Source organism: Chanodichthys erythropterus, chromosome 2 (genome assembly GCF_024489055.1).
Source record: "Chanodichthys erythropterus isolate Z2021 chromosome 2, ASM2448905v1, whole genome shotgun sequence".
NCBI classification, from domain to species: domain Eukaryota; kingdom Metazoa; phylum Chordata; class Actinopteri; order Cypriniformes; family Xenocyprididae; genus Chanodichthys; species Chanodichthys erythropterus.
In genome coordinates, this window is record NC_090222.1 from 27,889,553 (window position 1) to 27,903,141 (window position 13,589).

Consider the following 13,589-nt stretch of genomic DNA (forward strand, 5'->3'; position numbering starts at 1 on the left):
ATATTCTACGAGGTGGCTATTTCGTATAAATTCATACGACCTCACTCGTGCGAATTCGTACGATTTGTCTAAACCCCAGTGACGGTTAGGTTTAGGGGCGGGGTTTGGGGTAGGTCATTCGTATGAATTCATACGAATTTGTCAACTCGTAAAATACATACGATTTAGCAAAAAACGTATGAATTAGTACGAGTGAGGTCGTATGAATTCATACGAAATAGCCACCTCGTAAAATACGTACGAATTGCCGTGAGATCGGGTTGCAAATGTGGGAGTGAATCCCCTAGATTATTGTTCTGTGTGTGTACAGAAAACAGGATTCACTCCTAAGACTGCTATACTCATGATAATAATTTTTTGCATCTCTCTGCTGTAAACATGAAATATGGATGCCAACAGTTTAAACAGTTTGGTGTCAGATGTTTAAATATGAAAACAAAAAATATCAGAAAATGACAAAAGAGGAGTGGATCCATATTTAGCTGCAGTGTGTATATGGCCATACAATGTGAAGTGTATTGTGGAATGATCCAGATCTTACTGAGCTGCTAACTGAGATCATATTATCTTAAGTTCCATTGATAATGTTAAAAAAATATTTTGTCAGAAGTAATCACTGTGTTTCATCGTAACCTAACAGGAAGTCGATGGAGTTGATCAGACAGTGAGATCTTAATCTTTGGGACTGTATTGGTCAGCCTCTAGTCTTGTACTGGCATGTGGCTCTTTGGACACTGTGGATATTGCAGCTCTATCAGAGTTCTTGATCTTCTGCCATTTTAAATAAAGCTTTATGAAAGTTTCTGAGTGGTACTGTGGCCCAGCTCACAGATCGCAGTCCAGTGTGGCAGCTGTAGTTTATTTAGAGGCTTGGATCTGTAGTCTTCTACAAAGATACCGAAACCTTCGAACACAACTCCTCCACTGTCTTCATGGTGAAGCATCCCATGGCCTCTTTATTCATACTTCTCATCTGTTCTGCTCTCACGCATCTGTGGATTTTTCTGCGGTCAGCTGCTCGCGGTCTGACACGTCATCATCTTTGGGTGGCCGTGCCCGATCGAAGAAGCCGCACTGAAGAAGGAGAGCAGGTGGGATGAGGCGGGTGGGGAAAAGACAAAAAAAGAAAAAGAACAGAGGATGAGAATGTGATCCCTGGGATAACAGACATGATTCCTTTCTTCCAATGTTTTGTCTGCTAGAACACTTGCACAGATGTGCTCTTTGAGTTTGAAGACGTTGACCCATTTAAGACCAGAGATTCAGAGGACTGGAATCAGTGGAGATCAAGTAAATAGATCTATTTATGGATATGCTGATTGTACTGATATAATATCATTTAAAATCAGAAACATAGTCGTAAGCAGCTACCGTTCAAAAGTTTGGGATCGGTAAGATTTTTAATGTTTTTAAAAGAAGTTTCGTCTGCTCACCAAGGCTGCACCAAGTAAAAATACAGTAAAAACAATAATATTGTGAATATTATTACAATTTAAAATAAATTTTCTATTTGAAAATATTTGAAAATGTAATTTATTCCTGTGATGGCAAAACTGAATTTTCAGCATCATTACTCCAGTCTTCAGTGTCACACGATCCTTCAGAAATCATTCTAATATGCTGATCTGCTGCCCAAGAAACATTTATGTACAATTTTTTTTTTTCAGGATTCTTTGATAAACAGAAAGTTCAAAAGAACAGAGTTTATTTGAAATATAATCTTTTGTAACATTATAAATGTATTTACAGTCACTTTTGATCAATTTAATGTATCCTTGCTGAATAAAAGTATTAATTTCTTTAAAAAAAATCGTACTGACCCCAAACTTTTGAACGGTAGTGTATAATGTTACAAAAGCTTTGTATTTTAGATAAATGCTGTTCTTTTGAACTTTCTATTCATCAGGGAATTCTGAAAAAAAGTACACAACTGTTTTCAACATTGATAATAATAATAAATGTTTCTTGAGCAGCAGATCAGCATATTAGAATGATTTCTGAAGGATCATGTGACACTGAAGACTGGAGTAATGATGCTGAAAATTCAGCTTTGCATCACAGGAATAAATTACATTTTAAAATATTTTCAAATAGAAATGTTATTTTAAATTGTAATAATATTTCACAATATTACTGTTTTTACTGTATTTTTATTTAAATAAATGCACCCTTGGTGAGCAGACGAAACTTCTTTTAAAAACATTAAAAATCTTACTGATCCCAAACTTTTGAATGGTAGTGTGTATATATATATGTGTGTGAAACATTCTGCGCTATTTTTAGATCACCAATCAAACAAGTAGATTTGTGAAAATGTAATCTGTGATGATGTCATTAAAACAAAAACAGTCATATAGAAAATTAGCAAAAAAATCTGAAATTCCTGTACATTCATTTAAATTTTCACTCAAATTGTCATGCTGGTAACATAACTCTATTAAACTGCATTAAATTAGAAAATTGTCTGAACTTATATTTAAATTAGCATATATACATTTATATAATTTTAAATATATAACGTATGTATGTATACATTTTAATTGAGAATGTTCATTTTGATAAAGTTCATTGACACATTGTCAACAACCCATTTCACCACAAGAGGGGGCAATTACACTGTATTCTCAGTAGGATGGATCCATGTTTTCCTCACTTTTCAGATCCATTATTTGTGACACACTGACACTATCTAATATAATGTATAATAGTCTTTGTTAAACTAAAATTTAGAGCCTCAGCTGCTCTAAAAACCCCTCTCAACATCTGATTGACATTTTCCTCTTGTGCACCCATGCACACTCGTCACTCTTCAGCGTGTTTAATGCATATGTGTGTGTTTGTGCATGTTAGCCAATTAGGGCACGTCTCCTCCATAGGGACCCAATCAAGTGCCTGAGAACAGCTCTGTAGACAAAACACTGATAATATCAAAAATGGCTCATTACTGCCCAACTGCAACCCCCCCCCCCCTTATCTGTTAATCTGATTTGCCAATTTTCATCAAGCTGTTCAATGTTCCCCATACCTCTTTTCACTTCACTTCCTCCAACCCCCTTCTCCACTTCCTCCACCATCTCCTCCTCTCACTCTATCTCTAACAGCCATCTCTTTTTCTCTACCCCCTGTAGTTCCTTTGTTTTGCTATTTCACTGAAGCACAGATGCAGTTACAGACGGATTTTGCTGTTCTTGAAGACTTGAAGACTAATGCCAACATATACATAGAACACTTTGAGAACATTTATTTCCTCTGTTAACCTCATCTGAAATACAGAGCAATTTAATCCTTCAAGATTTTCATTAAGTCTGTGTGTTTTATAATTGGACAGACAGATGAAGACTGAAGCTTAATGAAAAAGTCTGGGGTTGGCAAGAAGTCTCTTATGCTCACCAAGGCTGCATTTATTTGATCAAAAATACAGCAAAAACAATAATATTGTGAGATGTTATTATAATTCAAAAGACCTTTTAAATTGTAATTTATCTCTGTGATGGCAAAGCTGAACTTTCAGCATCATTACTCCAGTCTTCAGTGTCACATGATCCTTCAGAAATCATTCTAATATGATGATTTGCTGCTCAAAAAAACATTTGTGCTGCTTAATATTTTTGTGGAAACCATGATGATTTTTTTTCAGAAATCTTTGATGAATATAAAGTTCAAAAGAACAGCAATAATTTCTATTTAAAATTGAAATCTTTTGTAACATTATCAATGTTTTTACTGTCAATTTTGATCAATTGAATGTCCTTGCTGAATAAAGTATGTATTAATTTCTTTCAAAACAACAACAACAAAAAATCTTACAAACCCCAATATTTTGGATGGTGGTTTTATGACTGATTATCAGTGTGTTCACAACAGCATCATGTGTGTGTGTGTGTGTGTGTTATGGCCAACCTACCTTCCACATTGCTAAGCTAAGCATAGCCAGCACCAGCAGTCCCAGCAGTATAGCCAAAATTATTACCCACAGGGGAATGGCAAAGGAAACGTCAGGAATGGCCCACACCACAAATGTGCCGATCTTAAAAACACAAGTGCGCAAACACAAAGTCATTCATATTTTACTACCACTGATGCAGCTATGATATTAGCACACATAAAGCAGGTTGACAGCTTACTTTGCCTTATCATCTCTCACCTCTTTGTCTTGTTTTAAATTAATGTAACAGAAGCTCCTTAAGAATGTTTTGTTTATCTTAATTATTTAATTTCCTTCCTTTTTGACAGTTTTATACTTTACACCGAGAAGAAAGTAGGGGTGTTATGATTTGATTATAGCACTCAACTAAGCCCTAATGCTGTTAATACACATAAAGAGCCTTACAAAAAGTACTGCACATTGCATCAGTAGGTGTTGATGATACCATGGTACTTTAATACATGAATTTCAGTACCATGGTATTTATATGGTATTTCTAAGAATAACATGGTACATGTCCAAAATACCATGGTAGTACTATATGTCTTTACTATGTATTTAAAATACTATGTATTTTCTACTTTCTTCTATTTGCACCCAAACACAGTAGATCACTCACTGATTTGCTCTGGCGTGGCAGTCTATCAGCTTTGATCCGATAAGGCATGGCCGTCACTTGAAAGGACACTGTGGAGTTTAGCGTGTAGTGGTCATTCCGTCTCTGCCAGAGGAAAGCAATGGATTAGCATAAATACAACACACATGGAAACATCTCAGAGTGAGCGGGACAGAGGCCGGCCCCTCGCCGAAGAGGAAAATGTCAGATTAACATTAACAGAACGCACATGGCGGGTGTCTGACGGGGCGCTGAGTTGTAATGGCTTCAGCATGGATGAGGCTTAACGAGAAGCAGTGGTCAAAAGAGCAGCAAAACAAAAACTTAAAGCACTTCCTTTAACCTAGGATCACTCACACAGACACACACACATGCAAAGAGCACTACTGTCCTGCAGACACACCAGCGTACGTGCTCTCAAACATGTGTCTGCTTTCTGTGGACGTTCCTCTGAAGATGAGATGAAAGCATTTTGTTCTGACGAGGTCAGTTTATGGCGTCACATGACTGAGGTGTCTAGTTAGGCTGGTGATGTCATCTCCTGTGATACCAGCCTAACATCTGAGGTTGAGTTAAACACTTGGTCATGTTCAGAGGAACACCATGTTAAAGGGATAGTTCACCTGAAAATGTACATCCTGTCATCATTCACTCACCCTCATGCTGTTCCAAACCTGTATGAGTTTTATTTCTTTGTAATGAAAAGAACTTTCATTGTATAAGCAAAAAAACAAACTAACAAACAAAGAACCTTAAACATTATATCTTCTTTTGTGTTTCACAGAAGAAAGTAAGCCATACAGGTTTAAAATGACATGAGGGTGAGTGAACTGTCCTGATAAAACTACACTGTTCTTACGCTTCACTGTCTGCACTCCCATTGGTAGTTGTGGAATTATGTTGTTGTGCATTTGGCATAGAAGCTGAACTCTGCTCAACATTGTTGCATCAGCCACGGTCGCTCATGTCACCCCAAATAGCCAATGCTCATTGAAAATGAATTACTGCCGGTAGGTTTGTTGCTGCAAACCACAGTCAGTGTAAACGCAGCTTAATAAGAGCCTTTGATCATACAGTGATTTAAGAAGTGAAAATCACCAGCTGGACTTTACAGGGATGCTGTGAAGATAACATCTAAAAACACTGCGACAGTTTGTGAATGTTTATACACTACAGTAGATTCCATGCTGCAACCTTCTCTGTGATTACATACACTGTGTCCCTGTTGAAAAGAATGGATGAATGGGTGAAAATCATGCTTTTAATGTTGTCTATATGCCTGTGTGGTGTTTTTAATATGCTTTAAGACAAACCATGTGCAAATTCATAAGTCAAAACAATTCACCCTTCACTGGGAGTTTGATTGACAAATGATCTGGCCAGTCATAACGCCAAATCTGCCGTTTTTTTCTAACAAACATACCGGATATGAGAGATAGTAGTAACGTAGGTGGACTTGAACTTGAAAAATGGCGTATTGACATCTTTCCACGGTTGAAACAACATATTTTCTGATTCTGATGTTTATTCATATTTATTTAGTTAATTTCGTGTTTTATTTCTTGCTTCGCAATGTATTTTTCACAGCGGGAAAACGTGAAGTGTGGCACAAGAGCGACATGGCTTGTCGGACGTAGCGACAGTAACTAAGGGGGGCAGATCTTTGCAAAGGGTCAATTGCTGAGTATTTTCTTCTTAAAACTGCAGCGAACCAAAGACAGTCTCAAAAACGTGGTTTGAAATCGCTGGTGTTTCTGACGCCACAAACTACCTTGTAACCAATCGCGTCACCGTGTGAACGTCAACGAGTGGATCTCTGAGCTTGTGCAAGTGAGTGGAGGTGGGGCTAATTAGCATATTAATTGAACTGGGTATACTAAATGAGGCAAGGGTATAGAATTACATTCAAGCTATTTTAAGGCATGAAGAGTTTTTTTCAAGGAAAAAACTTTTAAATGTCATTTTGGTGATCAAAGATGAGTTTTCACAGATAAAATTATTGACTACAGGGGGACTTTAAAGGGATAGTTCACTGAGAAATGAATTCTGTCACTCAGAAAATTCTGTCAAAATTCTGTTTACTCCCCCTCATGTCATTCTGAACTGTATGCCTTTTTTTCTTCTTCAGAATGGAATATAACAAATTTTTAAGAATGTTTTTTTTTTTTTTTTTTTTTTGGGTCTATGCATTGAAAGTTAATGGAGTTCAGTGTTGTTTTGGACCCACTGACTTTCATTATTTGAACATTTTTTCCCAAACCTGTTGGCAAAAACATTTGAGCCCAGTGACTTTAATTGTATGTACATGAAAAAAAAAACAAAAAGATTTCACAAAATGAAATACAGAAGAAAGTCACACATTTTCTAGAACAATACAAGGGTGAGTAAATAATGAAATTGTATTTCTGAGGGAACTATTCTTTTAACTATGTTAACCAACAAGACTTCCATGGTCGATTAGCAAGAAATTAAAGTATATATGTGTGTTAAAAGTACCTGTAAGAAGGTGTGAGCCCAGAGACGAGATCTGAACTTGATCACTGCGCTTTGCCCTCGATCCAAACGATCCACGACACACTCCACCATCAGGCAGTTGATATTAGAGCAGTTCTAGAGAAAAAGTAGAGAACATCTTTCACATTAATGTGGAAGCAGTACGTACAGTGACTCCAAAAGTTTGAGACCACATTAAAAATCTAAGATTCGACAACTAAATAAAACCTGGAAATACATTTTTTAGGATTTTGAACCATTTAGACATAAAATTAAACATTTTTCAATTCAACATTTCACTGAAATTCTTCTACTGATAATACAATTTGCAATAAAAACAGTGTCAAATTTGAAAAATGTAAAATATGAGCATTTTCACCTTGTTGTACCTCTGCAGATATGTTGTATGTTTTAAAAGCCTCACACTTGATTTTATGTGATTTTAGTGGTTACATTTAAAGAGTTGAGTGATGGTGTGTATGTATGTAGTATCAATGGCAACTGTTTGTGTATGTGCATAGGACATGACCTCTGCCCTGTCTTATCACATTGTCTAAGGTGTGATGGACTAAGATTATCAAAACCACCTGGTCAATGCACTCACACTCACTCACACACACAATCCCTAAAGAGACAGTTTGAGAGAGCAGGACAATAAGCATAATATGAATGACCTGTTATGAGATTTACAGGTGAACTCAACCTTTGAGGTTAACACAGGTCCCCATAACACGTCAAGTTCAACATAAGAATCTATCCGTCACATCTATGAGAGTGTTCCCACAGGGCGTGCAGCCATGTGCTTTAGGTGGTTTGTGAGAGTGTTTGTGGTTCTTGTGGGAGTGAATGTGCGTACCAGTGTCGTGCTGCTGCTCTGGGCTGTAGAAACAGATCGTCTATGGCGAGTCGGACCGCTGCTGTTCCTCAGAAAGCCCAGTAATTCTGGAGTGTCCTGAAGAGTGGAGGTCTAAGCATGCAAGAAATGGGTATATTAGATGGAACCTGCTGTGTGTAGGAAATAACAGTTACACTCATAAAGCAGTTTTAGTATTATTTTTTATATTATTATAGTATTTATTAATATTTTGAATTAGCTACTTGTGGCGAGCAGGGCGGGCGAGAGCCGTGAGGGAATGGCGCGAGGCCGGTGACGCGAGAGATAATGAGCTCCACCTGCGAGGCGCACCGGCCTCGAGTCTCTCACAGAGGAGCTCCGGAGGCATAAAAGGAGGAGCGACGACAGTGAAGGACGAGAGAGGACCAGGCCTGGATATTATTTTATGTTTTATTATGTTTGTGTGGCTGGCAGACGTCCGCGAGGGTCTGCCGGCATTACTTTCGTTTTGTATTTGTTTATTTTGAATTAAAGTTATGTTTAACGTTTGCCGGTTCCCGCCTCCTTCTTCCTTATCTACGAACTGTGTTACACTACTATTTTTATATTTTCAGTCTTAAATTTTCAATTTTGTTTTTGTTTTAACTTTATAAAGTAACTAATTTAACTTTATTTATATACCACTTTTCAAAATAAATATTGTTCCAAAGCAGTTTTCAGCACTGAATGATTTCTGAATGTGTCACACGGAAGGAAAGAAAAACACTAATTAAATATTTTGTATTTCTATTATTTATGTATCTATACAATTACTGTATGTGTAGTTAGTATTTTAAGTTAAAATGTAAAAAAAAAAAAAAATGTGAAAAAAATAAGTCACTTGTATTATATAATGCGGTTGTCACTGTGTGAATGTGGTCAGAGAAGCAGACATAGAGTTCAGGGCCAAAACTCTGGTTAAGCATAATTCACTCCACTAAAGTTCACAGGAAGAGAGCTCTAATATCAGTCCAGGTGGTTAAAATTCTGAACTCAGCATGAACGCAGATCAGTTACAAGGCACAGAGGCTTCATGAGGACGTTGTGACGCTTCATAATGACTGCACATGAAATCTGAACAGCGATAATAAAGTCCAGTCAAGAGAGCAGAGGGGTCAGAATTAGTCCAACACCCTCTGATCAAAAACAAGCAGGACTCAGCCGTCACAGTTTTACATTTATTTGAGGCTCATTAGTAAAAGCACAGAAACCTGAGATTTATAAGAACACAGGCAAGAGAGAGATTTGTGATGCAGATGGAGAAAGAAACAGTCATTCAAGTAACTGGCTCTGTGTATGAGGAAAGATCTTGTCAGGGGGCCAACTTCACTAAAACAGTGTAAAAAATTTTGGATGTGGACTCTTTCTTCTTGAAGTGGCTCTCTTTAGAAAGGACACCCTCAGGGAGGGGAAAAAAGAGAGAAGGATAGAGAGATAAGAGTAAGTTTACCTCTAGGTCCAGTGGGTTGAGGGAGCCGTTGACGCTGCAGTGAACAGGTCCGTCGGTAATGATCTGAAGGGCATAGAGGAGGTGTTCCTCATGGAACTGACTGGGCCAGCCCACCTCCAAAACAGTCCTGCTTATTGAACTTGGACCTTTATTATGTAACTGTGAAAAAGAAGAGAGAAACAAAAAGAGAAACCAGCATAAACTTCAAATTACCAAACTTAAAAATATACATTTAAATCTATTTAAAAATATTCAAGTTTCCTTATAAACATTTATAGAGATGCACCAATAAGGAAATTATGGCCGATACCATTATATATTTGATATATTTCCAATTATTTTCATGTTATAGCCGAAAAATGGGTAATGTGATCCACTCTGTGCTCTCGTGTCTCTGGACCAGAGCAGACTGCTCGCGCTGCGGCGGTTCATGTGACACTAACGTGAAAAGGGACTTCATTCGCATCAAAGGAACGCATATTTACACTGTCTGAATCGTTCACTGTCCCCTATATAGTGCACTATGTGCCATTCACCATATAGAAATTAGTAAATGTGTGAACAAATAACTGATTTCAGCCACAGCTTCAGTGTCTGTTCATAATGTAGGAGGGGCGGGACTTCAGATTCTAGAGAGCATGTGATTGGACATAAGATTTGATGAGAAGCTGATGTGCGCAGTGATGTCATGAAAATCTGTGATCCATTTTAATGGAAGTGAGAGACTGTAAGTTTTGAATGCTTATATGTCTTAAATGCGTATTTTGTCATTGTTTTGGAACTTATTCATAACCTTAAGGCTAAAATATTAATACTAAAAGGTAAAAAAATTAAATTTTGATTTCAGGGGGACTTTAATGTTTAGTGGTTGTGTTTGCCTTATTGTGTTCTCCTGTAATTCCTGAGTTACATTAAAGACTGTTGTTGTAGTATTTCTATTGTTGTGTGCTTTATTCACCGCAGCCACACGTGACAAAATAACTTTAAGTGAATGTTAAAATGTTAAAATAGAGTAAATATGCATGAACATTTAAATATCCAATAACCTAAAAACATGTAGAATTAATAAAAATAAAGTAGATTCCCTTACAGTATGAAACAATGTTTCTTCCGAAATACCACTTTCAAAATTTTACTATAGTGAAAAGCTATGGTAAATTTTCATAAGGGGTGCTGTTGATGCCAAATACTTTTAATATGAATCATCAGATTTTCATTTGATATGGAAGAATGTACAAGAATTGATAAACATTAAATCAAACACTCTGGGCTAGCATTAGCATTAGCGGTTGGACTGAACATGGCAGAGCTGAAGCTGCTTCTAACACAAACCATCTGTACAGCGTCTGGCCAACATTACAGGCAATTAAAAAATTAATAGCCGCAGGACAGATGGTGTTTAGTGAGGCCCACTCATAGCAAAAAGAGGTCAGGAGTCTACACAAAAACAAACAACAAATAAATAGCTATACAGAAGTTGGTTTTTGCTAGCTGGATGCACTACACTCCATGAGGAAAGTTTATTGTGGTTTACTTCTTATAATAGATTAGTGTTAGATTTTATTGCTGGAGAGAGAATTGGGTTGTTAAAAAAGTAACGCTGAGTCACAAAGTTAAACTGTTTTTCATATAAATATGGATTAAATTCACTCACACTCAGTGTGTTAAAGATCAGCTGTGATTAGTTGTGGCACGCTTGTATGTCTACTTTCTATGTACTGTAGTATGCGTGTGTGTTTGCAAGTGTGTTTTATGAAAAGTGATTACTACTGATCTGGATCCCTTTGATCACAACAAAATTTTTGAATGTTTGCTGGCCATTTAACAGAGCATGATAGTTCCATACTTTTCCATACACCTCTTCTTCTATTCCTGTTTCTGAGGCTCTCCATGTTTACCAAATATGTTTTGTTTTCGTGTCTGTTTATTCCGTACCTCATATATGTGTTGAACCTGAGGGCCGACGTCATCCTCTCTCACAGGTTTCTCTTTGGGTTCCCATCGAGGGAAAGGCAAAACAACCTGAGCTGGGTGAGACACACTGAGGAAAACAGAGAGAAGATTTTCAAGCAGCTGTAAGATGCAAACTATTAGCATGTGTTTATTGGAAAATATTTAGGAGACTGTACAAGTTTCAAACCCGTTTTAATTTTCTAGTGTGGCAGATTACCAATTCAAACAGGATATTCAATAAGAAAAAACATTTGACTGAGACAAAGTAAGATATTTATTGGCTAATGTGTCATAAAAACAGATGTTGGTCTTCTTATTTTCTATGATATGCCTTATTTATCCTTCACTTTGACTTTATGGCAAGACAGTATTTTAATGGAACAGAAGTATTTAATAATCAATATGGACCTGGTGAATAACTTCTCCAGATCTCTCTGAACAGGCAAACAGTGGCAGTTTGGGTTCTTTTAATAAAATTAGACTCTAAAACATGGGTTGAAGCAACCAAGCATTTTTTCGAGGGACTGCTCATTTTCTGCTCTGTGAGACAGAAAGAGACAGATAAAAGAGATACTTACCCTCTGATCTCCACCTGTGCTCTCGCCGCAATGCTTAGAGTCAGATTCACTGGAACACTTCTTGAGTTGTCCTTATTAGAGCTGTTCAGAGAAACAAACAAAATATAACATAACAAAACATAACATTTTGATATAAAATAAAGTGCCAGTAACATACAGAGTTATGTAATGTGCACTATGAGACAGTAAGGCTCTTCTGTAGAAGGTCTTAGTGAACTGGCCACAGTGTCTCAGACTACTGAACAGTTCCATGTGTGAGCCTGAGGCAGGGCGCATCTGTGTTCTGTGAATGTGTCTGTCCTTTGAGGGTGCGAGGATGAGATGATGAACAAGGAACAATACTGTTTTCTTCTGAGCATGTCGCTGTCCTAGTGTTCCCTGAGTCAACTGTCTCGCCGGTCATTGTGGAGTGAAAACCATAAAAACACCATCAGCCACACACACCGGTACTCTCATTTCATACAACACAATGAACGCAAATATTATACAAAAAGGAATTTCACCTGGAGTGTGTGGTCAAACACAAATCTGGACAAATGTGAGAATGCACAAAAAGAAATACAAACTAAAGTCCTAAAATTGGTTTACCAATTTTGTGTGACAAGTGTGTAAAGAAGTAATGTAATTATAATATAATTAGACAATGTACTGTATTTGAAATACTTATGGGACTCTTTTTGGTCTATAGAAACTACATAATCTTAGATTCTGTCCTAATATATCTGCCAGTGACTCACACCTTATTAAATGTCACCCTGGTAACTATGCAGCTGTTAAAAACATAGAGGTAAATTTTAAAAGCAAAATATATATATAATTCCAGGGAAGCTAAGAAGTCAAAGGAGAGGATGTATGCATAAAAAAACCCCCATAAAAAGTCTGACAATTGTAACTTTGATCTTGTGGAATAACTGGGGCTCACAAAAATGATATATTTACTATATGCCATAAAACTCACTGTCTGACTGAAAGGAACAAGGAGATGGAAGAATCTTTGAAGCCTTGTAAGATTTTGTTTAATTCATTCAGGACTTATTAAATGAATCAAGAAATGTGTTACATGCATTCCAGCACCTACATTTCCATCCTGAGAGAATCAGAATACAACCATCATAAAGTAGAAAAAGAATAATTAAAAGTATATTGTTTAAATTATATATTAAAAGTTTGGGCTCAGAAATTAACTTTTTAAAGTGACTACATTATGTATTAGTAAGCACATTTATAATGTTACAAAATATATTAATGTTAGAAAATAATTTTAGTTTTTAAAATGTATCACAGTTTGCATAAATATATTTAGCAGCTGTTTTCAACATTGATAATAATAAGACTTTTAAGTTTTTAAGCACCAAATAAGCATATTAGAATGATTTCTGAAGGATCACGTGACACTGAAGACTGAAGTAATGATGCTGAAAATTCAGTTTTACCATAAATATAGTACAGTAAAATTTTATTTTTAATCAAATAAATGCATCTTGGCAGGAATAAGAGACTGCTTTCAAAAACATTTACAAATCTTACCAAAAAAAAAAACCTTTTGAATGGTAGTGTACTTTTTAGAACTAATAATAATTACATAATTTGAATTACTTTTAAAAGTTAAAAAATTTAATCATCCACCAGAGCCATATTATCACACACAGAAATGTGAAAGACTTGAAAGACAAAACATCTTTTTTGCTGCATGACACCTG

General features: G+C 36.5%; 1 protein-coding gene across 1 annotated transcript in view; it reads right to left on the bottom strand.

Annotated features, from left to right (window-relative positions):
- Positions 1-341: 341 nt before the first annotated feature.
- Positions 342-13,589, bottom strand: part of itga8 (integrin, alpha 8) — a 69,888-nt gene continuing 56,640 nt past the window's right edge. The window contains exons 23-30 of the mRNA XM_067394827.1: positions 11,890-11,970; positions 11,294-11,399; positions 9,359-9,517; positions 7,891-8,001; positions 7,038-7,151; positions 4,545-4,646; positions 3,905-4,027; positions 342-1,074 (exon numbers count right to left, since the gene is read on the bottom strand). Coding sequence (XP_067250928.1) covers positions 985-1,074; positions 3,905-4,027; positions 4,545-4,646; positions 7,038-7,151; positions 7,891-8,001; positions 9,359-9,517; positions 11,294-11,399; positions 11,890-11,970 — 886 coding nt within the window. The 3' untranslated portion in view covers positions 342-984. The remainder of the gene's footprint in view (positions 1,075-3,904; positions 4,028-4,544; positions 4,647-7,037; positions 7,152-7,890; positions 8,002-9,358; positions 9,518-11,293; positions 11,400-11,889; positions 11,971-13,589) is intronic.